This window comes from Aspergillus stella-maris (assembly GCF_047715825.1).
Source record: "Aspergillus stella-maris strain CBS 113639 unplaced genomic scaffold BDV14scaffold_1, whole genome shotgun sequence".
NCBI lineage: Eukaryota > Fungi > Ascomycota > Eurotiomycetes > Eurotiales > Aspergillaceae > Aspergillus > Aspergillus stella-maris.
Window position 1 is genome coordinate 173,727 of NW_027396795.1, and position 22,453 is coordinate 196,179.

Sequence of the window (22,453 nt, forward strand, 5' to 3'; positions counted from 1 at the left end):
TATATGTATTGACCAATCATTTGGCATATTGTAGCAGATTTAGACTACAAGGGTGCAGCAAACACCAAACTCTCATCGCATAACTGTCATCGACGAGTAAGGGGTATCAAATACAGGCAGTGTGGACTGCAAACGAACGTCATCCTCAATCAAATCACTACGTGGTCCCAATAGCCACCCCCCCAGCATTCCTGCCCCAGCCATCTCGGACGCGATCGCTATGAACGGAAAAGCGGACACTTTCACGTCGTCTTAACAAGCAGTCCGTCAACGCTAGCTGCAGTGGCTCGCCTCCTCAACACCCGTAGATCCTGCGAGAGTTCCTCCCGAACGGCCTTGCACCAAGCAGCAATTGCCTTGTTGAACTGGTACCACGCCTCGTCGCTATCGCTGTTGGCGACGCCCATCACATCCATTTCCAGCTTGGTCTCCCACCGGAGTTCGGCCGCCTTGATCCAATACCGAAGGTTGTCTGCACGTCGATATGGCTTGGCAACGTCTTCATGGAAGGATTTGATTTCTCCAAACGGTCGCTTGGATTTCCTGACTGCGGTATTGTGAATCCGTATCAAGTCGCGGCCGTCGCGCAATTGCTCGAGAAATGCTGATGGCAGCGAACCATCTTGAGGCTCTGTCCATGGAGGCAGTGACAAGTCCGGGCCCGTCAGGCTAGTCAGACTAGCGAGGAAAGCCTCCTCTCGCTGCCGTTCCCGACCAGTCCAGTCGCCTTCGATCCAAACCCAGCTTGCCCTTTCTTTGACTTCTGCGTCTTCTAACTGCGCCTCTTGGGAGAGCATATCCCGCACATCGGACATCCAACCTAGAACAGCCTTCTTCTCGTCTTCGCGGAGACCACCCGCAAAAGTACGTCCCGCCCACTTCTTCAAAACTTCCAACACATCAAACAGGTTCTGTCGGATCTCGCGCTCGCTCTTGATTGATGCCAGACGTTCGGGATATTCATGAGTGGTATAGTAAATCTTCGCCGCGCGGATCGCAAGGGTGACAACATCCAAAATGCGCATACCTTGGATCTCGTCCCAACTCTTTTGTGCCGCAGCAAGGTCGGCTTGACGTTGTGACTGGTCGTCAGCTTCGCCATCTGGCGAGATATCGATCCGCGGGGGCAGGGTCTCCGGAGCTGGTTGATCCTTAGCTACCGCATCAATTTCCGTCTGTGCCTTCCATATCGCATTCAAGAGGTCTCGTCGCAGCTGTAGCAAATCCGGTGGCGGTGGGATGTAGTGCGTCTTGATACTGTAGGTGCTGACCGTAGGTGGCAGCATGACTTCCCCATCTTCCATCTCCTCTCCCTCCTCCAACTCCTCCTCTCCTGAATATGCATTTTCATCCTCCGTCGGACTCGTAGTGAACTCGTCGGTGAACCGCGCATTCGGCGTAAGGAGTAACTGCGGGAACTCCTCCGTATTCCTCTTTTTCTTCTTATATTCACGCGCGTGGCCTCCCTTCCCATCCAGCAGACCTGTCCGAGCAAAGTAGTACTGCAGATGTGCGATACTACCCAAGCTCATCACACTCTCGCGGTTCTTTGCGGAGGCGGCAAACTCCGCCCCCTGAGGGCGGATATACCCCCGTCTCCGCGTCGAGACCGACACTGAAGATCTGTTATCACCGGAAGCTCCGGAGGACGTTGACAGCGAAGATATGGAGGAGAACGTTCGGACTGGCGAGGGGCACGACGAGATAGCGGGCGTTGGAGAGACGGAGGGTGAGGGCGAAGAGTTTCGGACAGGAGGGGCTATCGTATCAAAGTCGGCGGGATCTTCCATGGTCACGTAGATCAAACACGGTGTCTTGTTTCATGCGAGAAAGTTGAAGCACACGCTTGGCGAGTATAGGCAGGGTTGGCTGTAAATAGTGTATCGCGAGACGGCAAGATGAGGGAAAGGACAGGTGGTCCGGGATGAGAGAGATGACGCCTGACGGAAGTAAAAATAAGGAACGACTCCTCAACAGAACAGGAACGAAATTGGCGATCGTGACGGATCTGCAGGCGAGAACAAACTTGAGACGTTCGAAAGGGGGGTTCTTGGACTTCTTTTTTTGGCACTAAGGAGAAGCGGGTCAACTAAACTATTCGATAGTAGCGTCGCTGCCCTTTCAACGCTGCAAGCCTGATCTTCAACTCTGCTTAAAAGGGCATTGAAGGATTGTGGAGGCAAGACGGGCCTTCTTAGAAGAATCCGGCTGTTGGCATTGTGATCGTTATGTATTTGCTTCTTTTGCTGGGTTTGTTGTTGCATCCGAGGCAGCCCCTGACGGCGGATATGCCATGCAATGTCCGGCCCCAATGCCCCATCCCGCCAGGGGGAACCAGGCATATGACACCGCATTGCATTTGGTAGCTGCACCTGCCTTATTGACACCTGGCCATTGCCACGCATTGGTCAGTCATGTCGTCAGAATGTAAATACCAACAAGAGCATGTGAGAGACGACGCACAAACTCGATGAGACTGACAGCTAGAAATCCGGGGCGGCGGATACTCTGCCAGATTGGGTTTAGTGCTCTATGGCTTTCTATCCGTCGCCAGCCGTGGAAGAACAAATTGAACAGTTCAAGGTCATTATTAATTCAGCATTAGATATCTATGCGCTAAAAGAGAGGAGAGTCCGCCATGCCATGTTGTTGCAGCCCATTGCGCCGTTTTGTTTTGAATGCAAAGCCCATCCGTTCCCGCAGATGATACTCCGAAAGACCGTCAGAAACTCTTAGACAACATCGTTTCTTTCCCAGCCTGTGGTCTTCAGGTTCGAAATTCCTTTGCCAGGGTGCGGCTTGGATGGGTCCTTCCACTTGACAGCGAAGGGGTTGGGGTCGGCCGCTTGCTTGAGGTTTCCAAGTGTGTGGTTGACCTCGCGGTGCTTGGCCTCATCGGCTCGAACATAGTACAGCAGATCTTTCATGGTGCGGTAGCCCTCGGGCATCTTCCAGTACTGGACGGCAATCTCAGGAGCCTCCAACTTCTCCCATCCCGGAAGTCTGCCAGCCTCGAGATCCTTGATGGCGCGAGTATAGGTGACCACGGCTTCTTCCTCAAGGTAGCCGACGAAACGGTGGCAAATTCGTGGCGAGATAAGGTAGGAAATGAAAAAGCCGTTGAAGAAGACTCCTTGCGCTCCGAGCACCATCAGTCGCATGAACAATCCTGGTTCAGCAAGCTTGAGGAATGTAAGAAGGTGCATCCGTTCGTTGTATGCTTCCTCCAAAAGTGTTTCAATCCTGACGAGATGTTAGTCACAGTTCAATGACATCAAGAAGTAAATCTTAACGTACCAGCCGTTATCCCTCTTCATACGCCTAAGACTTCTCAAATGCCTCAGCATACCTCCAACCATACCGGGCACACCAGCGACACTTTCCAAGAAGACAAATCTCGTCAGCCACTTGGATTCCGTCATTTGGAACCTGGCATCGTGCTCCATGCCCTCCTTGGGATGCTTGTAGTTGGTGACCAAGTCCATTCCCCAGCGTAGCAGGCGAATGCTCCCAAGCGCCACATAGTCGGACCAGGTCGTCGCCTGCCGGTGGCCAACAGTAACCCTGCGCATTTCTTCCTCGGTGTATCTACCGCACTGTTAGTCTCATATGCTCTACTTTCTGGTAGGGTAGGCACTTACACAGGATGCACCCATGCGGTTTCCACTTCTTTAATCTTTGGCGCATCAGGAGGAGGGAAGTACTCTTTGATCTGTGTCTTTTGCGTGGAGTGCATTAATCGCTTTGTTGTCGGCTGGTGGTGATGTTGCAGATTGTTGACAAAGAACGGGGTACTGCATCGAAGGCCAGTGGTGGCCATGCCCCTCGTATATGTGCGCACCGTGAACTGCAGGTATTGTTTAGGAAAAGCAGCGACCCTAATGGGTGCCGTCGTTGATAACGTATTCATGATGATGGTTGCGGTGGTGTTTCAACCGAATGTCGATTCAATTGCCTTAATGTAATATTGATTGATGATGATAGTAATGCTTGATATGTACAAAGAAAAGAACAACCAGGCTCTCATCAGGCACTCTCGTATTTATATCTACGCGGCTCCCAATAGTAAGGAACGCCCTAAGAAAAACTCAATAGCCCCAAACACGGCCAGGCAAGAATCGGAACCGCCAGGTCTCCGCAACCAGAGTCACGGGCCGATAGACAAGAAAAAAGTTCTCAGTCCTCATTCACCGAAGAACCATATCAGAGGGTGGCTGAGGGAGGCAAGGGGTTTGAGAATTTCGTTGATGAACCAGTCAACTGGGACCGATTCGTTCCTGGGGGTATTCCAGGCCTGGCATCGTATTTGAGTTACGGGGCGTTACCAGGCTTTGTACGATCTTCGTCGCCACCACCCCGGGGGAAAAAGCCTTGTAGTTTGAGTCTGTGAAATTGTAGAAGGGTAGGATAAGCATCTGAGAAGTAGAATCAAGTCTCACTTGTTTCCCATTAAGTTGATGCCAAAGTCTATGTCCTGCTCGACGGGTTGTAAGAATCAAGTATGTTATCTAGATACGGTACTATCAGGTTTGCTGCTCGCCGCGTGACCACGGACGAACCCGGGAAGCGGGATTTGCTTACTTTGAGTTGACTCACAGAGGCCGAGAACAAATCGGGCTTCGCGCTTCGCATCGCCGATCGGACCCGTGACGTCAATAGCCTTTCACTGGTCGTCGGCGAGTCGGAGCCGCCGTGTCGGAGCCGCCAGGGTGCAATACGGACTAGCGAGCTGAAGGAGTAGCTGATAACGCAGGTTATGTTAGGATTGAAAATGCTTTGCTCATGATGTTGAAAGCAAGAGGCTAAGACTCGTAACTAAGAACAGATTCTCTTGAATCCCTTATCGAGTGGGATGATGTTCATTATTATTTACTCCGGTTGAAGACCAGGCTACCTAGCAGTAGTACTTGCTCTGATAGCACACCGAAGACTCAAAGAGTCTCAAAAGTAGATTTTGATGTCTTTCTGAGCGCAAACTCAACGTCGTCGTCCCTTGACGCAAGATTCTTGTTCTCCAGTTTCACTACGTGCGCCATTCTTGGTCCAGTGTTGATGTCCTTGAGGAACTTCTGTAGCGTATCTTCCGGACCTTGTGCTTCGCCTTCAACCTAATAAAAAATCAGTAAGTTGCTACGAGAGTATAGTGTGAGCTAGCGCCAAAAGGTCTAACTAGACTCAACTAGTGAGATATCAACGGGCACGTACTCTTCCGCAGTCCGTGTTCTTCACCCAGCCCTTCAAGCCGTACTCTACAGCACGCTTCATGGTATAGTCACTGTTATGGCATGATTAGCTGGATCATGCAAATTTTACTTGAGGATTATGCTCACCGAAAGCCGACACCTGCAGACTAGGTCTTAAACATCGATGCATGGAGACTAGTAGTTGAAGACCTACCTTGAACCGTGCCGTGTACCTTGAACGCAATCTGAGAATGGTAAGCGACATCATTTGAGAGCTTATAAAATCAACTTTTAGACTTACTCTTTGTGGTGTCGACATTCTGATTTGATGATAGTATATGGGTGAGTAGGATGAATGTTGATGCTGTTCTTGTTCATGACGCTCGCCAGGTCCAGGCGAGGGGCAGCCTAGATAAGTTTAGCGCGCAACCTCCGGGCCACTGTGGCGATGGCTTTTCCAAGTCGGAAGAACACCGAGATGGTTTCTATCTTGATTGAGGATCGAGACGCTTGGGGCTATATATGCTGAGTGGAATAGCCTGACGTTTGATATTTTAGACGACAATGCTGTTCTCTTGTCGAGAGCACATCATAACATACGCAGCATTGATTCTTGGAAGGCTGGCATTCTCGGCTGAGCTATCGCGGTGAAGAATCGAAATCTGAAAGACACTAATCTATACAAGAGAGCAAGAGTGGTTTTTGTATAAAATAAGTAGCACTAGTCTGGAGTCGCCCGTCAAGCAGATTGCGTCGCAACAGGTCCGTTCCTGAAGTACACGAAGTGATAGCTGCTACCCAATGAACCATAAGCCCCATTATATGGGAATCACTGGCAGCTAGAAAGAGTATACTGTGAGTATGGAGCTTTAACTAAGCACTTTTGTACTGCTTCCAAGAGCAATCGTTGAGGGCTCTTCGCAATAGTGCGGCTCTGGCGCCAAACTTTGGCAGGGCAAATAGCGTGTTGCTCGGGCCGCTGCTTGATGCTTGGGGTGGGTCATGTGGGTCTACTATGCAGCCAGAAGCCCAGGGCACAGAGTATCAAAGTACGTACTTTGATATCAAGATGTAACGGTACTATGGTAAGTTCATACCTCTCAGACTACGAGCATGAGCTCCTATTCATTCGGTCTAAGACTTCTTACATAACCATAAAAATGCGAGAATCGCCACCTGAAACCACGACTGATGAGGAATCTCCGCCGATGACCGCTATCTCCCTTTGCTTTTGTAGTGTCGTCAAGGGGAAACATGCTTTCTATCATAACCAACTTGCCTATTAGAACTCTTTTCAAATATATCGAGGAATGAAGACGGACAATCGGCGATGTAGAACACACAAATACGTAAGACAAGATCTGGTCTTGCTCACAAAACGGTAGCTGCATCTGTTCTTGAGATACTAGTCTCGTCCAAATCGACGTGTTTCTGAGAATCCAGAAGACACTATAGAGACTCGCGCGCTCTCGGTGATTATGCAAATTTACTTGAGCCTTGCGTTGTCGTTACTATGGCCCAGATTGCCGTCACAGAGCCATAATATTTAGCGAGATGTAGGGTTCCATAGAGCATGAGCATATGAGAAAATGAAGAACAGATCAGTTTTTCAGCGTACCTGGTAGGTTGTGTGCATATATGCTAGCCGGACAGTGGTAGACACGGATTCGCACTATCCATCAGTGATACAGTTGAGATTTAAGCTGGAAAGGAAGCAATCTGAACAGCGCAGCCAGAAGGCAGTTGACACATTTCCAGAGGGTGAATAGCTACACGTCAGCCAGCGCTGTTGGATAATCCGGCTAGTTCTCAATAATGAAGATGGTTTGTGTGTAGATATAATGGTGTTTTCTGTCTCGATTTCGAATCCAAACCGATGGTATGATAATGATCTCCCTCAACGGCTTCCAAGACGTCTAGTTCATTCGGCTTGAAACAATCTGGCGTAATTCAGGACTCAACAATTTCGATAGCTCCAAATGGTAAAAATATTCGTCATTGAAGAGAGAAAAGGTCGAGTCCTCGATCGACCGGCGCTGCCTCAAGCCCACAACGGAGGCGACTGGTAAGAGCTGTGGAAAACGCCGCTGCTGACCTAACAATGTCTGAAATATTTCCAAGCAGAATCAGAAGAGAGATCTTGCAGATTTGACTCAAATCTCATCGCTCATCACATATATCACTGGGCGAGCCGCGTGTTGGCGAAGCCTTAAAGGTGTCGATTTCAGGTAGCGAAGATGCTGATGGGTTTTGAAAACATGCGACCCCACTCAGGAGTAGCGAAGCAAGCTAGAGTCTCTGGCAAGTAATGCAATTGAGGTTATGGTGATTTGTGGTAGCGCAAGAGTAATGTATAGACGCTGAGTGGACCTCGGAACCTCCGCCGCCCCTGATCCTCTGCTTTTCTCGATCTCTCCGCAATAATCCCCTGTCCCTCAGCTACACTCATTTACTCCTCAAACCACGACATGCTGGCGCTAAGATGATTCTCTCATTCCTTTCCTGGTTCCGGCGGCTCTATTCGCTTGATACCTTGGACACGCGGTTCACGGTCCCCGCCAAAACTCCCGTCAAGGTCGCCGCTGAGGACACACGATCCGGCTCCGCGAAAGACGCCCGCCCCAATGCTGTCGCCGACCGTGCCTCCCCCTCCAAATGGGGCACGCTCGAGTTTTACGTTTACTATGCTGTTTTTGCAATTGCGATTCCGCTGATGTTCAAGACTGTCATTGGTGTCTCACAAGGTCAGCCTTTCTCAGCGACAAGCCGAGCTGAGCTAATGTTGCTGCAGAATCGCATCCTGCCTATTCAACTTATTCCCACCTGCTCTCGCCAGGCTGGATACCAGGACGGAAGGTGGTGAGTAATGCTTCATAGTCTCTTGGCCAGTTTGAGTACTAATGTAACTTGCTCGCCGTAGGACAACTCCGACGCGCAATATTCGGGCTTCCGTGACAATATCCCCTATCTCCTCGTCCTCCTAGTCGTCCATCCCTCTCTTCGCCGCGTATACGAGCACTTTTCTCGTGAATCTAGCGCCAACAATGTGTCCTCCATCAGTACCACAGCAGACGCTCGAGCTGCCCGGCGTATACGATTCGACTACTTTTTTGCCCTGATCTTCATTACGGCTCTCCATGGTATATCCGCGATCAAGATTTTGGTTATCCTATACTTGAACTACAGAATCGCCAAGAATTTCCCTCGCAAAATTGTTCCGGCGGCTACTTGGACATTCACTATTGGCACCTTGTTCGCAAACGAATTTTGCCAAGGTTACCCCCTGGCTCGTATAGTCAAGTTCTGGACGGCAGCGGACGCAGCAGGCCAGCAGTCCGTTCTGTTGCAATGGGCCCAACACCTGGATAGCTTCGGCGGTCTGATGCCAAGATGGGAGGTTCTCTTCAAGATCACCATCTTACGGCTAATCAGCTTCAATATGGACTACTACTGGAGTCTTGACTTCCCCGCCGCCAGTCCGATTGAAGTAAGTCTCCCTCCGCCAACGACATGGAACCCATCTGACGAACATAAGAAGAAGCAACTCGATCCGGCATCGCTTTCTGAGCGTGACCGGGTCAAGATCCCCGCTGAGCCGTCCGCCTTCAATGGCTTCAACTACGTCGCCTACATTCTCTACTCGCCTCTATACCTAACTGGCCCCATCGTGACGTTCAACGACTACATGTCCCAGCAGAAATACGCACCGCAGTCTCTTACGCAAACCCGCACAATTATGTATGGAACTCGCTTCTTCCTAACCCTACTCTCCATGGAGTTAATACTCCACTTCATCTACGCGGTAGCAATTTCCAACGCCTCCCCCAACTGGTCCCTGTACAAACCCGGCCAACTCAGCATGCTGGCTTTCTTCAACCTGCACATCATCTGGCTGAAGCTCCTCATCCCTTGGCGTTTCTTCCGCCTCTGGGCCCTCGTCGACGGCATCGACCCGCCCGAGAACATGGTCCGCTGCGTCTCAAACAACTACTCCGCCTTCGGTTTCTGGCGCAGTTGGCACCGCTCCCTTAACCGCTGGATCGTCCGGTACCTGTACGTCCCGTTGGGAGGTGGCAGTAACCGCTCCACACCAAACAGCGGCACCAAGCCCGCATCCCCCCTCTACGCAAAGGCCCGCCAGATCTTCAACTTCCTTGTTGTATTCACATTCATTGCCCTCTGGCACGATATCAACTTGCGTCTTCTCATGTGGGGCTGGCTAATTACACTCTTCGTCCTCCCTGAAGTCATCGGCGGCCTCCTCTTCCCCGCTAGCCGCTGGCGCTCGAAACCAAATACGTACCGCGTCATCAGCGGTATCGGCGCCGTAGGCAATATTCTCATGATGATGATTGCGAATCTAGTTGGGTTTGCGCTGGGTCTGGAAGGGATCCAGGGTCTTTTGTCTGAGTTATTGGGGAGTTATGCCGGGTTCGTCTATCTTGTCTCGGCGTGCTGCGCGCTGTTTGTAGGTGTGCAGGTGATGTTTGAGATTCGGGAGGAGGAACTACGGGCTGGAATTGATATGAAGTGTTGATTTTGGTCTGGGTTTGAGCACCCCGGGAGGCTCTTGCTCAGATAGAAGTCCTGTCTTTGTGGTGATATAAGTACATATACTATACAGAGTACACATTAATAGTGGATAAACAAGCATAGAAACCATGGATATAATCTTCAAGCAACGCTTCCCAGACACCCATTAACACCGATGATAGATAACAATACAACCAGTTTCCCCGATCTCAAAATCTAGAAGAAAGCACCACACCTCGAATCCTCATGCGTCTTATAACACTCAATTCCACAAGTCCGCTGATGACAATTCCGGCACCGAATCTTCCCCCAATACCCACAAATACAGCAGAACTTCCGCGCCGACCTCCCCGTTATCGGCGGCCCCGCGCGCGACGCGTTATATGACAATGGCGGCTCGGCGAGCAGTAAACGCATGATGCGCTCTGACGGGGCAGAGGGGATATACGATTTCAGGAGCGGGTCGTTGTCGTATTCGGATTTGATGAGGTGGTCTGGGTCTTGCTCGGGTTTTTGGTCTTGGTCTTCGGATTGGGCTTGTTCGGTTGAGGGTTCGGCGGCGGCGGCGGCGTTGGTAGTGGTAGGAGTTGTACCCGATGGCTTCTTAGTATCCTTCGCAGTCTTCGATATACTCGCTCTAGGCGTCGTAACAGGCGTCGCGCTCCGTCTCGCCGCACTCGTCGCCGTCTTCGCAACTTTACCCCCCTGTACCCTTTGCGCACCCGCTGCAGCCGCATTCCCAGAACCAGACCCAGCCTGCGCCAACGCAGCCTCCTCATCATCCAAGTAATTCCGAAACGTCTTCTGACTCTGCAATATCCTCCTCACATTACTCGTAACTTTCGTTCTCGTCCCCCTCGTCGCAGACTCTCGCGGCCCATCTTTCCGCGCGGGTATAGGAATCGCCACATCGCGATGGTTCTCGCGGTCGAGTTCAGCTAAGTGTCGCGCGATCGCGTTCGCCTGGCGCGAGGAGACGTCTGTGCGGGATGGATCGCGGATGCCGCGTTTGCGGCCGGTCGTGGGGAGGGCAGCTTTTGAGGGGTCGAAACCTTTTGACGGGATGGGGGCGTAGGTCCAGCCTGGTGTTAGGGTTGTTGTGCTTGTGTTGGGGAGGACTTCGACTTGGTACATTTTGAAAGAGGGTGGTTGGGTTTGGTTGGTTGGGGAGGAAGGATAGATCGGACGGGATTAATTTGATGGACATGAAGCTGTTATCGATATCGCGCATTCGAATGTTTGATATGTTTGCATGTTTTATGCACTGATTGTTCATCTTACTAAGCATCCTACAAGTCATGCACGTATACAGAACGGAGCACCATCAACGAATAGATAAAAAGGTATTAATATACACAACTTGCTCGGGTCGCTGGTTCCACCTTCAAACCCGGTCATCCGAGGGACGGGTAAGACTAGAACCGCTTGAGCAGGGAGACAGTGAAGGCTTGTGAACGCACTCAGGGCTCGAAAAGGAGACAGACAAGATGCATAGTAAAGAAAATTCCGAGACGACACCAAACAGGACAGAAATAGCTAGATACAAGCTGCTTGTAAAAGACTCATTTGCAAATGCCGAGGTCAACTATTTCTTCTTCTGCAGTTGGTCCACCCGCGTTTCTAGCTCTGAGATGTATGTTTGGAGCTTCTGGGTTGCTGATTGTAGAGCCTGTTGGAGGTTAATATTTTCCTTCGATGAAGATCGGATCTAGAATGGGGATTTCAAGGAAACAGTTGGTTAGAGACATACATAGATATCTTCAGTGAGCATAGTATTCGACACCCTGTATTCGCCGAGGATGTAATAGTAAACGCCGGCACCCGCGACAACAGCACCAGAAAGAAATCCGAATAAACTAGTTCAATTCATTAGCTCATGAGCCGGATCAATCAAATGATGAAAAGAGAGTATCGCACCCTCCACGGAAAGCTCCAACGGGTTTCTTGGCCGGCAGAGTAGTTCCGGCGTTCTTCATCAAGGGAGTACTGGCAAACCCGCGCCGCGTTGACGCGATGCTTGGCTGTGTGGTGATGGCTCGGAGGCCAGGGACTATGCGCCGCATGCTGATAGACATTGTTGTAAAGTTGTTGTTTACTGAGGGAAAGCTAGTGAGAGAGTTTGGGAATCAAGGATAGTACGATGTTGGAGCTCTAGAAGACGGTGACGTTGTTCGCTGCCGGGCTGGGCGGGACCTGGGGCTCGAGTGGAGCGACCAATCAGACGGCGCGCTCTATACAACACCATTGGCTCCGGACCACGCGACCATCTACGATTTGGTAGTTTGCCTCCCAAACTAGTAATAACTGAGGATAGAAATATATTGATCACTGAGGTAAAGAGGTATGGTACAGGTACGGATAAAGTTGGCTAACAAGTCTAGTTAGCCATGGTGCTCTCATTGAACAAATCTGCCAGCAGATCATCGCGGCATGCAACCAAATCCGGGCTGCTAATGCTGTAGGTGCTCTCAAACGCATGGATGCTGAGTTGATCAAAGAACGGCCGAAGCACTCGATCAACTATCTCGTCCTTGGCCGTTTCGCGTATCCAGTCTGCTGTGAGACCTGGGTGCCTTACGCCGCGGTGAAGATCGCTCGATTCTTTTGCTGGATCGGACGATGTAGACCATCGGACACCAAGATTATGGGATACCTCATCAGCCAGTGCCATGGGTTCGAATCGCTCTGGTGGGTATACGGCATCAACAGTATCGGTAACATAGAGCCATTCAAGTAGCTGGAAGTCATCAGGCGCGAGGACAAGCAAAGTGTCTAGGAGCTTGCAAGCCTGGAGCAGGGAGTATGGGTTATAGAGTTCTTGCTGATCTCCCGACGAGATTGCCGAAATGGCTTCTTGAAGCTCACTGTTCAACAATGGCCAGAATTGACAGAGCGTGGTCGCTGTGCTCTTGAGGGTGAGCGCTCGCAGAACCATGAAAACCTCGGCTCTCGTGGCAGAGGAAGGAGATGACGAGGCTGTAGCCCCCAGCAGATCCTCTAGCTTCTGCAGTAGTGCTGGCATCTCTGAAATAAAGTAATCATCGCTGGCAGATAGAATCAAGAGACTTATCCGGCGGAGGTTCAGCTGTGCTTTGCGATCCGCATCCAGTCGAGCAGCAGATGCTCCGACACCGAACATGATGCCTGCTGTGGCTGGTGGTGTGAGGCGAGACATGATCTCAGATAATCGGTCCTTATCGACCAAGACCCATTGCCGTAAGAGGTTCATCCAGCCACTCTTTACAAGGTCATCATGGGAGCCGAAAAACCGTTGGTCATTAAAAGCTTCTGCAACGTCCTTCTTCCATATCTTTGCTGCCTGGGGTATCTTTGAAATGAGCTGCAGTAAGGTCATGAAGTTCTCGTTCAGGTTATTGGGGAAGAGTCGAGCGCGTATAAATGGGCCGATCACGTTGGTCGATATGCCTGTCACTGCTGTAGTGATGCGGTCCTGATCGCCTAGTGTTGTTGTAAATGCGGGCATGGACGCTGCGAGAATGCTCAACATATCATCGGGCCCAATATGTGGAGATGCATTGTCGTAGTCAACTGAAGTACGAGATAGAAGCCCTTGCTCTTGAGAAATGCCCATGGGCTTGCTGGTAAATATCGCCGTGAGGAGGCGTAGGAGTACATCCTAAAAATCATTAGCGTGATTCGATGTTTGGAAAATAAAAGACATACGCCCAGCTCCTTTCTCATTCGGCGGTCTTCACCAAAGTTCGTGTTCTCCAGCTTTGCCCCCAGTATGGCAGCAAACTCCACCAGGCGCGGAAGTATTTGCCTATGAGGGAAAGGATTGCTTAGTACGTCGCGAAGGAATGTCGTGCAGTCCAACCATATTTCGTCGAGGACATCATCATCTAGAGATCTAGCATAGGTCACCAAAAAGCCTGCCAGCTCTGATTCCGTCAAGCTCATAGTCATGGTTGACTTGCGACTCGGGTCAAGCGCAGCGGGATTTGTCCGCGTGTAGATTGCGTTGAATATAGCCGGAACAGCAATCTTTGGTCGTGAACCATCCAGAGTGTGGAGCAGGTTGAGTATTAGCGGGGACTCGTCGCTGTCGGATTTGAGCCACATATCCACCATTGTCTCGAGGCATTCCAGCGCTTCGGCAGTGAAGAGATGTTCAAGAATGCGGCGAGACCTGTTTCGCATCCGTAACGACGTGTACTGGAATGACGCCATTGATTCAGTGTCCTGAGGAAGACTGCTTCGCTCCGCGGCGCCCCAGGACCAGATAGAAAAGCAAAGGCGCACTGCATCTTGAAAAGATAATAGAACAGTAAGTCTATTATTCAACGCACCCGAACGTAGATGGATGGACTCAGAGTTAAAGACCCCCGACACCATGTTTCCGAAGAACGATCCATGGGTTTGGTCAGGGCTCTTGACTACTGGGACATTCACCTCTTCTATGAGAAGGCGCTCATGAGCCGCTGCAATGCATGTCTCAAACCCGGCAAGTAACGAAATAGTGGTCTGTTCCGAGCGGTCCTCGAGCCAGCTTTCTGTCTGCTTGAATGCCGACTGGAGATTGGCGTACGACTTTTTGATCTCTTTGCCCAAACATTCCACCAAGGTCAAAAGAATCTGAAATATGGACGTTGAATACAGTGGCAGTATTTCGCAGAGAAGCATAATCCATTTGTCGATGATTGGTCTCGAGTTCAAAGAGCTGATGCCCTTCAAAAGACAATCCAATAGGCGTTGAGGAGGTTCAGGGTGCTGCGGTACCGCAGGCGATTTATCTTGTTTGTCGCTAGTGAAAGAGAGTATTGATGGACTTGTCAACTTTTCGCGAGAGCCGGCTCTTTGATGCTTCATTTTCGGAGTTGGGGGAGGGACATAAGCTTGAGTAAAACGAGTCTTCAGGACAGCTAGAAGGGTATCAATTAGAGCCGCTTGAATTGCAACGTCGCCACCCTCATCGAGAGTGATGACAAGTCGATCAACAAGTAGTGAGTCAATCCCAGATTCCACAAGTTCCTCCACGCCCGGCCCCAGTAGAAGCTGACGCATGACTACAAGCGATATCTGCTGCAGTTTGACTTCTTCCGCGCTGGCTGTGGCACCATCTGTTTTGTATCCACTCACAACCTTCAAGGAGGCTTGAAAGATTGTCGAATGCAGGCTAGGAGACTCAGCATTGTCTGTAGCAGATAATTAGATAATATCCTGAGATCAAGAGATTTAATTTACCTTCTGAAGCCGAAATATCATGACGACGGTTGTGCTGAGCCATGTTTTGAGTGAGAAGTGCTACCCAACCACTGTGGGTAAGGGCGCTCAGTGTGTTGTGAATGGTCTCCAGCAGATAGTTGCACTCAGAATGGTCATCAGGAGACACGACAGTGTTACCCTCAAAAGTTCCCAGTTGGTCTCCTCGTTGCAAGACGCCTTCGAGCCTTGCAATAACTATGCGAAAGACTCTGTTCGGCCATGAGAATTTGAAAACCGGCAAAATCAGCTTGACTTACTTTGCTATTGAAGGCAGATCTTGAAGCCATAATTGGACTCCCTGTCCAGCCTGACTTGGCCCTTGCAACAATAAATCTAGAACGGTAAAAAGGGGTCGCTCAAGCATCGATGAATGGTATGAAGTCTGAGCTTGGGCTGAATCGTGCAAGTGTTTCGGAGGCAGTTCATATGTACCATGGTGGCTGTGGTTCCAAAGAATGAAGAATTTGCCAGCTTCTTCTTCGGACGAGAGCTGATATAAACCAGGAGCTGGTGAGTCGAACATTAGGGACGTAATGGAGGATTCAACAAGGTGGTCAGCCCAGGAGATGGAGTGTAAGTTCCACAGGCATCGGACTGCCTCGACATGGAACTTCGGGCTTAGCGGGGAGAGGAACTGCCACAACTGCTTCAAGAGTAGTGGAATTAAGTCAGAGACATTCTCGTAGCTGATGTAATAACCCAACTTGTGAATGCAGTATAGGCTCGTGATCGTGGATGACACAGCGGAAATGAGTGGGAATGAAGCTGTTGACTCCTCGACGGCAACGGCCTTTATCCGGTTGTTTATGGCTAGATAGAGTCTCTTGTCCCGCAAGATGCGCGATCTAGGCAGCTTCTTTAACACCACTATTAGAAGGTTGAGTCTTTCCGAAACCGATATGGTGCCATTCTGAGCGTCAACGGCGGATATAGCTTGTTCGTAGACATTCTTGATAATCAAATCCGCTAGATCTCGGGGCGAAAAGGGAGGGGGTTGAGGGTCAAGGCTATTCCGGCTTTGATCATAAAATTGATGGATCCTTCTGAGGATAGCAAACCCTGGACGATCAAGCAACGGCTGGCCATTCACCGAGTTCTTTGAGTCTGGTTTTCGGAGAAAGGCGCGGTCTATAAGCAGTCCAGTAAGTGATGTTATAACCTTTGATAGCCCGGTTGCCACAGACTGCAATTGGTCTCTGGGTATTGAAGCAGTGGCGTCAGAGGACAGTTCGCTCATTTTTATCAAGGCGGACAATGTTAGTAAGGGAGCATGATTAAGAACCATGTCTTCTTCGCGAACATTAAAGTGATCCAAGATAAAATGGGCCAGGTTCAGATTTTCCAATGTTTTGGGGATATTGCGGGCGAGGTTTTTGGTGTCCCAGTCAATCAGATTCAGAAGCTCGGAGAAGATCATACCGCTCTCGACACCATCGAAGAAGGATGTGGCGCTACGAAACACTTCATCAAAATGAGGTTTCGATGCTGTCTGCTCATAAGCCTGAACATTTCGTATGAAAGGTAGAAAGACCGCCGGCACAACATGACCGCCAACCTCCCAGCGATCCATGAGCGAGAGGGTTATCCGAAAAGGTCTTGCTTTCTCGGAGGGCACATTGACATCCTTTTGAAGCATCTGAAGCAGTCCGTTGACCAAAGATTGCAACCCAAATCGGCTGAAGTACTGGGACTGCGAGAGTTCGTGGTTTTCCGACTTAGATGACCCGCTAGTCGAAGGGCGCGCATCGAAGGAACCTCGGTCACCCACAGGGTCAGGGCCAAGAAGCCATGCCCAAAGTCTCCTATTCAAGCTCATATCTCGGCGGGCAACCACACTCGATGCGGATACGATGAGTCGTTGAAGGTCGTCTCCGGTTATGCGAGACTGCAAAATCGGCGAGCTCAGAGGAAGATGTGTTACGAGCAGATCAAGGAAGTTTCGCTGGACTAAGATTTGCTCATCGGTCAATCCCGTCGCGAAGCACCGAATAAGTAAGCCAGGTTCTGGTAAAATGACCGAATCGACTGCCACCCGCATATCATGGGGTATCGATGCCGTGTCGGCCTCATCTTGTACGCTCGGCCTACGGTCTGTGATGCCCAATTTGGGAAGGTAACGATTCAAGTAAGCCAGCACACCTAGGCGCCGGCTGGGGCTGGTGATCGAGGCGAGGAAGAAACATTGCCAGAAATATTGACCGCTCGAGTTCGTCTCCGCCCCTGGCCGTTGAGTGTCCATTCGACTAGCGATTTCACGGAGGGTATTGATCAGGCGCATCGTAGGTTCGAAATCGTCACTCGTCTCCTCCTCTAGCCCGGGCAGTAGCGACAGTATGATCGCCTTCAAGGCTGGCCGGATCGCCCATGGTTCCAGGTCGCATACGTAGGTTTCCACCAGGGACAAGAAAAGCGGACGTACAGTGAGAGAGGCGAAACTCAATGTCGGGGCAATTCCGGGGTAGTATAAGGGAAGGTCGTGCGACAAGCCCTCTGGCTTAATGAGATTAAAGATGTAGGTATAGACTTCGAGCGCTTTCTGATGGACTCCCGAAGGTAGAGACGGGTTCATGGACTGAGACAACCGCTTGGCGACAAGAGCCTTGTGAGGAACGACAGGCAGATCTGGAGGGTGAGACTGGAGCGCCTTGAGCAGCCTGCTCAAGAAGGAGATATAGTCGGCCCATTCTTGGAGGGTGTTGTCGAAGAGCGACAGGGCGCGTTCAACGCTGGAGGCATATCGGCGGTAATTCTTATCCTTTTTCAAGGAACCTAAGGAAGATATGAACGTTAGACTCGATAGTTTGTACAAGAAGTATACTAAGCGTGAAACTGGCATGTGGATCACCGACCTTCTTTCCCCCGTAGCCGGGAGCGCGTCAGAGAGCTGTCGGAGCTTGCGGGGGAATTGGACCTTGGGAACGAGCTCGGATCAAGGCTCATGGTGCGATTGTCGATTGATTGAAGACGCAGAGACTAGTATAGCGCGCTGCATCATAGTTTAAGCACATGAATCAGGTCAAAGGGCAAGTAAGCAGCATTGTGGAAAGACCATGTCACAAGGAGAATGCAGGTGAAGGCCACGCAGCCAAATCAGGCAGACGCACGCAGGTCCCGGCCTGTTTTGAGTTGTCCGCCTTTGGAGCTCCTTCGCCGTTGATCACCCACCTCCGCGGCGAACCTTCATTGCTGCTTGTTTCAGCATCACAATAAATGAATTGTCTGAATTCATTCTGGAAGTTCATTTTATGCTTACGACGAGAATGCTACATTGACTCGTCCGGTCGACCCAACTACACAAGCTCCGTCGGAGCACTCCCAATGCCCCCGCATAACCGCGCTGTCTAGTTAGTATGGAGTCGAGAGACAGTGACCCCTCGAGGGACCCATCTAATAACGACAAAGAGCAACAACAACTGAACGATGGTCCCGATATCTCGACAGCAGACTCCGCCCAGCATCACAGCTCCGACCGCAATTCGAGTCCCGAAGGCCCTCCCCCGCCTTTACCCCCTCGCCCAGGTACACTGAACTTGTTGGAAGATGGAGCCGCCCCCAAGACGCCGCGACTGAATACGCCAGTAGCGCATCCCACGCTTCAGTCGCGGGCTACTACAGCTGTGTCGTTGACCGACATTGCACCCCAGGACAACGGTAGAGAAGGATTGTCCATTCGCACCCTTCCTGGAGCTGTCCGCGCAAAGGCCAGTCTGAGTCACTTGGCCACTTCGAGGGGCGGAAGTGAGACCGGTGACAGTGCAAGCATCGCAAGCTTTGCTCCATATTCTGAAGCAGGAGATGTGGAGAACATATTTGGTGACCTTGCGACCTCCGAGGCAGAAACGGCTCAAGACGACGGTAGCGGTTTGATGCAATTTCCGGAGTTCCAAGCCGATGATATGGAAGATGATTTCGCGAGCGAATTTGAACCAGTCGGGGACATCAGCGAAGGTGGAGAAAATGAAGGTATACTGCCTCCTCGAAATTCTAGAAGGTATTTGCTAATCGAGATCTTCACTATTAGATCTGGTTCTCGCGAACTGGAAGGCGAAGCGGAAACACTATATCATATTGTCGGCTGCTGGAAAGCCGATCTGGACGAGGCACGGGGACGGTGGGCTCATCTCGACATATGTCGGCATTATACAGACCATCATTTCGTCCTATGAAGATGCGAAAGACCGCTTGAACGGCTTCACTGCGGGCGACACCAAGTTTACCGTCATTGCCAAAGGTCCTTTATATTTAGTTGCCATTAGTCGAATCCTCGAAAGTGATACCCAGCTTAAGCTTCAACTCGAAGCATTATATATGCAAATTTTGTCCACCTTGACTTTACCTGCCTTGAACTACCTCTTCTCCGTGCGACCTTCAACCGACCTGAAGCGTCCGCTGCAGGGCACCGAGACCCTGATTTCCACTTTAGCGGACAGCTTCACAAGAGGGTCGCCGTCAACTCTTCTTTCGGCTCTCGAGTGTCTAAAGATCCGCAAATCACACCGCCAAACCATCAACAACACCTTGTTGAAGAACAAGGTCAACAACCTTTTATACGGGCTGGTTGTGGCAGGCGGCCGGCTCGTGAGTGTGGTTAGACCGAAAAAGCATTCCCTACACCCCGGTGATCTTCAGCTTTTATTTAACATGATCTTCGAAGCGGAAGCCGTCAAAGCCGGTGGCGGCGAAAGCTGGATCCCTGTCTGTCTTCCCGGGTTCAACAGTAGCGGTTACTTATACATGTATGTCAGCTTCCTTGACCTCAGGGAGGATGCGGATACTGCGGCCGAAGATACAGCAACTACAGAGGAGTCCGTCGCAATCATCTTGATAAGTACAGATAAAGAAAGTTTCTTCGAACTTCAAATCATGAGAAATACTTTCGTAGAGGTACGTATCCCAAACTACCACGTACAGAAATCACTAACCGTCGCCCAGCAAATGGAGAAGAACGGCAGCATCAAAATAATAAAAGAAGCCATCGACAAGGGCCGCCCCAGTACAACGGATATCGTCCCAGGGACAGTCCTGCACCACTTCGTCTATAAATCCCGCGCAAATGTCCAGTTCGCCATGTCCTCCTACGACCCTGAGTTCTCCTCTGTTCCACGGCGCCGAAGGTACGCCTCTCAATTCAGTCGCATCCAACCATCTACGGGCCTTGCCTTGAACTAACTCATTAAGTAGACTCATTTCAACATACAATAACCTCCACGCAAGCGTGCACGCCAAATACACGCACGTCAAGGTGCACCACTGCGTGACGCAATCATCTAGCTCCTTCGCGTGGATAACTCCTGTCTTCGAACTCTACTGTGTTGCTGGCCCGCATGCGAACCGGAATGCGCTCGCCCAGAGCGCAAGCAAGATTGTTCAGTGGGTGCAGAAGGAGGAGGAGAGGTTGTTCATTATCGGTGGGGCAGTATTCTGAGCTCCTCACTTGGGATTTGGATATATATGGATGGTACGTATTTAGCGTTACGATAGCTTTAACGAATATACATGCATGCCATATACACTTCACTCATCCAACCTCCAATCCAAATCGACTAAAGCCCTAGACAAAACTCGTTTAATCCAAAGTATCATCCCTCAACGCAAAAAGCTGCTGGAAGACTTCATCGGCCTTTGCCCGAATCGCATTATGATACATGACGTTCGTAACAAACTGCTTCGCACCCTTGATCTTACTCGCTGTGCTCGAAGCATGCTCATAGTGCACGTACATGTCGTCGATATATGTCGCTGCGTAAACGGGGACTTCGTTTCTGGCGAGCTGGGCTTCGTCGTAAAGCGGTGGCCAGTCTGTTGTTGTGGCGAGGATTTCGGCGGGTTCCGAAATGGAGGCGAGTTCGGTGTAGGAGGTGAACATGTCTTTGTAGATCTATTTCTGTTTGTTAATGGGGGGATTTGGGGGTGATAAAGGAGAGGCGTACCATTTCTCCAGTGAAGAGAATTTCAGGAGCCGATGTGTCCAAAGCGAAGACAGGGTTTTCGGCGCGTAGTCCGTCTGCGGACCAGTTGGAGGCTTCGCTGTTTGTTTGTTAGACTACCGGTAGAGGATATGGTCATGAGGCCTCTTTCTCACCCTTGGCAGTAGATGGACTCGTGAAGGATAGCATAGATGACGTTGCTGTCGAAACCGCCGTAGCTGTCGAGAGCTATCAGTGTGGGCTGGGTGAGGAAGCCAAACGTGTCCAGGTCGTTGGAGGCGCGCAAGATTAGATCTAGAATCAATGATTAGCAGGCTGATTTTCTCGGTCTCTAGGTGACATCGTGGTATTACCATGGACGCTGTCAAGTCCGCCTGTGACCATTTGTTAGCGATGTTAAACAAGACAGCGAAGGGGTCCATAACCCGTACCATGCATGCCAAACATGATTCCAAATTGCTGAATACGCTCAGGAACAAGTGTCCCAGAAGCCACGGTAACCTTGTTCTGCTTCAGGTAGTCGACGAGCTTCTTTACCCGATCGACATCTTCTGGGAATTTGCCGTAGTAGGCCTTGTTTCTCTCAATCACTTTTTCTACTATACATCAGTATCTGGATCGCCTGGTAAGGTCAGGTAAATGCACCGTATGTCTTAGAGTAAACTGGGTCCGGCCCGTTGACAAGCGGTGGAAGGCCGCCGCAGAGGAATGCTTCAGCCAAACCTTCAGGGCTTTGCGAGACGATCAGAATTAGCCTAGAATATTGATCTTGAAGGGAAATCTACTCACTGCAAGGAAAGATATGTCACAGCACAGAATCCACCAAAGCTTTGGCCGATGATGCTCCATTTCCGCTTATCCTCGGGATAGTCGGTGGTGACGCACCGACGGATGGCCTCGCAGTCTCGAACAATGTTATCCGCCCGGAAGTGCTTCAGGTACTCAGCCTGCTTGATGGCATTTCCTTGTTGGGCAAGAGTGCCTGCTGTGATGGTTGAACTCATGCCGGTTCCTCGCTGGTCGAGGAACAGTACCTGCCCGGGTGTCAGTTCAAGGATTCTGGTCCATCAACGACTGTCGTAGCGAGAGTTGACAGAGAAATGGGTAACAGACCTGATACCCCTTGTCAAGCGCTGTCCCAACCCATCCATACTCTTGCGGCGGGCGACATCCCATACCCGGGCCGCCCTGCAGGTAGACAAGCCAGGGGAGTGGAGACTGCTTGTCATCCTTCCCAGCGTCGACGGGCTTGACTGCGCGACGAACACTACGGGCAAACAGTCGCAGAGTGCCATCTCCAGGTTTGCTGTAGTTGAGGGGAACCTCAAAGAACAGCTCCGCAACCAGTAGCCTGCCTGGGTACCGTGTTAGCACGATCTCGAAAACCGGAGAGCAACGTACCTGTGATGTTGTGCAAGCGTCGGTCAATAAGCTTCGCAGCCATGGTGGATTCTGATGGAACCGGCGGGAACAGTTAGTTGGGGTGTGAACGGTGTCTGGAAGTCAGCCACGGGCTTTGGTAGAGTTGGAGGTGGTCGGCGGTTCAGTTGGCAACAAGTCCGGGTCCGTCCGCTTCAACTCCCC

General features: G+C 50.8%; 8 protein-coding genes across 8 annotated transcripts; 2 read left to right on the forward strand and 6 right to left on the reverse strand.

The window, feature by feature from the left end:
* Positions 1-242: 242 nt before the first annotated feature.
* BDV14DRAFT_186448 (alternative oxidase) lies at positions 243-3,910 on the reverse strand (the record flags this gene model as incomplete). The annotated part of the gene is made up of 5 exons (XM_073770819.1): positions 243-1,783; positions 2,567-2,609; positions 2,742-3,243; positions 3,298-3,588; positions 3,642-3,910. The coding sequence occupies 5 exons, from the start codon at positions 3,908-3,910 to the stop codon at positions 243-245; spliced, it is 2,646 nt and encodes an 881-aa protein (XP_073633659.1).
* Positions 3,911-4,774: 864 nt separating this feature from the next.
* BDV14DRAFT_161721 (acylphosphatase) lies at positions 4,775-5,547 on the reverse strand. The gene is made up of 5 exons (XM_073766794.1): positions 5,485-5,547; positions 5,398-5,428; positions 5,331-5,343; positions 5,206-5,275; positions 4,775-5,108 (listed from the first exon to the last, which is right to left on the reverse strand). Exons 1-5 carry the CDS (start codon positions 5,500-5,502, stop codon positions 4,932-4,934), a joined length of 309 nt encoding a protein of 102 aa, XP_073633660.1. The 5' UTR covers positions 5,503-5,547; the 3' UTR covers positions 4,775-4,931.
* Positions 5,548-7,597: 2,050 nt separating this feature from the next.
* On the forward strand, positions 7,598-9,826 carry BDV14DRAFT_728 (putative glycerol:H+ symporter (Gup1)). The gene is made up of 4 exons (XM_073777380.1): positions 7,598-7,927; positions 7,975-8,042; positions 8,104-8,670; positions 8,719-9,826. Exons 1-4 carry the CDS (start codon positions 7,666-7,668, stop codon positions 9,718-9,720), a joined length of 1,899 nt encoding a protein of 632 aa, XP_073633661.1. The 5' UTR covers positions 7,598-7,665; the 3' UTR covers positions 9,721-9,826.
* On the reverse strand, positions 9,827-10,950 carry BDV14DRAFT_707 (putative HIT finger domain protein). The gene has a single exon (XM_073777332.1). The coding sequence runs from the start codon at positions 10,848-10,850 to the stop codon at positions 9,933-9,935; it is 918 nt and encodes a 305-aa protein (XP_073633662.1). The 5' UTR covers positions 10,851-10,950; the 3' UTR covers positions 9,827-9,932.
* Positions 10,951-11,027: 77 nt separating this feature from the next.
* On the reverse strand, positions 11,028-11,863 carry BDV14DRAFT_161726 (uncharacterized protein). The gene is made up of 3 exons (XM_073766795.1): positions 11,634-11,863; positions 11,467-11,572; positions 11,028-11,385 (listed from the first exon to the last, which is right to left on the reverse strand). Exons 1-3 carry the CDS (start codon positions 11,789-11,791, stop codon positions 11,302-11,304), a joined length of 348 nt encoding a protein of 115 aa, XP_073633663.1. The 5' UTR covers positions 11,792-11,863; the 3' UTR covers positions 11,028-11,301.
* A 167-nt stretch (positions 11,864-12,030) lies between these two features.
* On the reverse strand, positions 12,031-18,032 carry BDV14DRAFT_758 (cellular morphogenesis regulator DopA). The gene is made up of 5 exons (XM_073777447.1): positions 17,792-18,032; positions 15,200-17,711; positions 14,922-15,151; positions 13,401-14,872; positions 12,031-13,353 (listed from the first exon to the last, which is right to left on the reverse strand). Exons 1-5 carry the CDS (start codon positions 17,880-17,882, stop codon positions 12,094-12,096), a joined length of 5,565 nt encoding a protein of 1,854 aa, XP_073633664.1. The 5' UTR covers positions 17,883-18,032; the 3' UTR covers positions 12,031-12,093.
* A 64-nt stretch (positions 18,033-18,096) lies between these two features.
* On the forward strand, positions 18,097-20,412 carry BDV14DRAFT_161729 (guanine nucleotide exchange factor MON1). The gene is made up of 4 exons (XM_073766796.1): positions 18,097-18,905; positions 18,964-19,826; positions 19,875-20,056; positions 20,124-20,412. Exons 1-4 carry the CDS (start codon positions 18,293-18,295, stop codon positions 20,365-20,367), a joined length of 1,902 nt encoding a protein of 633 aa, XP_073633665.1. The 5' UTR covers positions 18,097-18,292; the 3' UTR covers positions 20,368-20,412.
* Positions 20,413-22,446, reverse strand: BDV14DRAFT_161731 (proline iminopeptidase). The gene is made up of 9 exons (XM_073766797.1): positions 22,271-22,446; positions 21,983-22,224; positions 21,659-21,903; positions 21,515-21,600; positions 21,301-21,465; positions 21,223-21,243; positions 21,025-21,163; positions 20,873-20,969; positions 20,413-20,820 (listed from the first exon to the last, which is right to left on the reverse strand). Exons 1-9 carry the CDS (start codon positions 22,311-22,313, stop codon positions 20,509-20,511), a joined length of 1,350 nt encoding a protein of 449 aa, XP_073633666.1. The 5' UTR covers positions 22,314-22,446; the 3' UTR covers positions 20,413-20,508.
* Positions 22,447-22,453: the final 7 nt, after the last annotated feature.